General features: G+C 59.5%; 2 protein-coding genes across 2 annotated transcripts in view; one reads left to right on the top strand and one right to left on the bottom strand.

Moving 5' to 3' along the window:
- Nucleotides 1-156, bottom strand: part of LOC104831544 (chromosome unknown open reading frame, human C19orf54) — a 1979-nt gene extending 1823 nt beyond the window's left edge. The window contains exon 1 of the mRNA XM_010567193.1: nucleotides 143-156. Within this exon, the coding sequence (XP_010565495.1) occupies nucleotides 143-156 (14 nt within the window). The remainder of the gene's footprint in view (nucleotides 1-142) is intronic.
- A 136-nt stretch (nucleotides 157-292) lies between these two features.
- Nucleotides 293-1979, top strand: SNRPA (small nuclear ribonucleoprotein polypeptide A). The gene is made up of 6 exons (XM_010567133.1): nucleotides 293-377; nucleotides 461-633; nucleotides 1020-1196; nucleotides 1280-1453; nucleotides 1637-1725; nucleotides 1820-1979. The coding sequence occupies exons 1-6, from the start codon at nucleotides 305-307 to the stop codon at nucleotides 1977-1979; spliced, it is 846 nt and encodes a 281-aa protein (XP_010565435.1). The 5' UTR covers nucleotides 293-304.
- Nucleotides 1980-1986: the final 7 nt, after the last annotated feature.

Raw genomic sequence — 1986 nt, 5'->3', positions numbered from 1 at the left:
GTGAGGGCTCCGACACGGACACGATGTCCCCACGGGGTGGAGCGACCCCGGGGCTGGGGGGGGGGGAATTAACCCTTTTTTTACCGGGGGGGGTAACCCCTTCCTCACTGGGAGGGCCTGGGGCATTCCCCAAACTCCCCACACAGCTTTGCCCATCCCTGGGGCCACTTTCCTACGGGGGGGGGGTCGTCCCTCCCCGAGTAGTCCGTGGGGGTTGGGGGGTTAAAGGGGAGGGGGGGCCAGCCCCCCCTCAGCCTCCCCTCCAGCCCCCCCATCTCTCCCCGCAGGTTGGGGGGGGCCCGACATGGCAGTGCAGGATCCGCGCCCCAACCACACCATCTACATCAACAACCTGAATGAGAAGATTAAAAAGGATGGTAAGGGGTGTGTGTGTGGGGGGGGGGGGGGTCTTGCCTTCCTGCCCGCTCACCCTCCTCCTCCTTCTTTTTTTTCTCCCCAGAGTTGAAAAAATCCCTCTATGCGATTTTTTCGCAATTTGGTCAAATCCTGGATATCCTGGTGTCGCGCAGCTTGAAGATGAGGGGTCAGGCCTTCGTCATCTTCAAGGAGATCAGCAGTGCCACCAATGCCCTGCGCTCCATGCAGGGCTTCCCCTTCTATGACAAACCCATGGTGAGCTCCCCCCCGCAAAATCCTCATAGAGCCACCTCAAATCCTTGTGGACCCCTGCCCAGATCCACGTGGAGCACCGCCAGTCACCACAGAGCCCTTCAGATCCCCATGAAGCTGCCCCAAATCCCCATGGAGCCATCCTAAATCTTCATAGAGCTCCTCCATATCCCTATGGAGCCCTCCAGATCCCTGTAGAGACACCCAAATCCTTGTGGAGCCCCTCCACATCCCCACGGAGATCCCCAAATCCCCATGGAGCCCCTCCAAATCCTCATGGAGCTATCCCAAATCCTCATAGAGTCCCCCAAATCCCCATGGAGTCCCCCAAATCCTCGTGGAGGCCCCCCAAATCTGTTCCCACTCACCCCTTGCTTTTTTCCCCGTAGCGCATCCAGTATGCCAAGACGGATTCGGATATCATTGCCAAAATGAAAGGAACATTTGTCGAACGCGACCGGAAACGAGAAAAAAGAAAACCCAAAAATCAAGACACACCCGCAGCAAAGAAAACCGCAGCTGGAACTGGAGCGGCGGCAGCAGGCGGCGTTCAGGGAACCGTCCCGGTGAATTGAGGGAGGGGTTTTGTGTAGTGCATTTTGGTTTGAGGGGGGTTTTACGGGCACTGAGCCCCTCTTTTTTCCCACAGGGAATGCCGCCGTTGAACCAGGCTCCCCGTATGATGCACCATATGGCGGGGCAGCCCCCCTATATGCCCCCGCCGGGGATGATCCCCCCACCCGGCATGACTCCTGGTGGTATTCCCCCGGGGGCCATGCCCCCCCAGCAAGTGATGCCGGGCCAGATGCCCCCGGCGCAGCCAGTGAGTAACGGGATTCCCGGCACAACTCCCCCCTCTCCCCAGAATTTGATGCTGAACGAGCTGCGGCATCTAAAAAACCATCCCGAACCAGGAGGGAGATGAGGGGCGGGGTGTGTATGAGCCTTTTGGGGGGGCTCCCCTGCCTCCTTTTGGGGCTGACACCCCCTTTTTCCCCCACCCCAGTTATCGGAGAACCCACCGAATCACATCCTCTTCCTCACCAACCTGCCTGAGGAGACCAACGAGCTGATGCTCTCCATGCTCTTCAACCAGTGAGTTTCTCAGGGTGGGGGCAAAACAGGACCCCGCGGAGGGGTCTGGGGGGGCCCTGTTGACACCTGTGCCCCCCCACCTTTCTCCCTCCAGGTTCCCTGGTTTTAAGGAGGTGCGGTTGGTACCGGGCCGGCATGACATCGCCTTCGTTGAGTTCGATAACGAGGTGCAGGCAGGGGCTGCCCGCGATGCCCTCCAGGGCTTCAAGATCACCCAGAACAACGCCATGAAGATCTCCTTCGCCAAAAAGTGACCCCCCC

This window comes from Haliaeetus leucocephalus, unplaced genomic scaffold, assembly GCF_000737465.1.
Source record: "Haliaeetus leucocephalus isolate CR32 unplaced genomic scaffold, Haliaeetus_leucocephalus-4.0 Scaffold227, whole genome shotgun sequence".
Lineage (NCBI taxonomy): Eukaryota > Metazoa > Chordata > Aves > Accipitriformes > Accipitridae > Haliaeetus > Haliaeetus leucocephalus.
Note: the sequence above shows the minus strand (reverse complement) of the source record. Positions and strands in the feature narration are given on the sequence as shown.

Bases quoted from the DNA above. Each gene is read 5' to 3' on its own strand.
- SNRPA (XM_010567133.1), top strand. From the start codon at position 305: ATGGCAGTGCAGGATCCGCGCCCCAACCACACCATCTACATCAACAAC. The intron at 378-460 runs GTAAGGGGTGTG...TTTTCTCCCCAG, and splicing joins TGAGAAGATTAAAAAGGATG to AGTTGAAAAAATCCCTCTAT. The intron at 1,197-1,279 runs GTGAATTGAGGG...TTTTTCCCACAG, and splicing joins GCGTTCAGGGAACCGTCCCG to GGAATGCCGCCGTTGAACCA.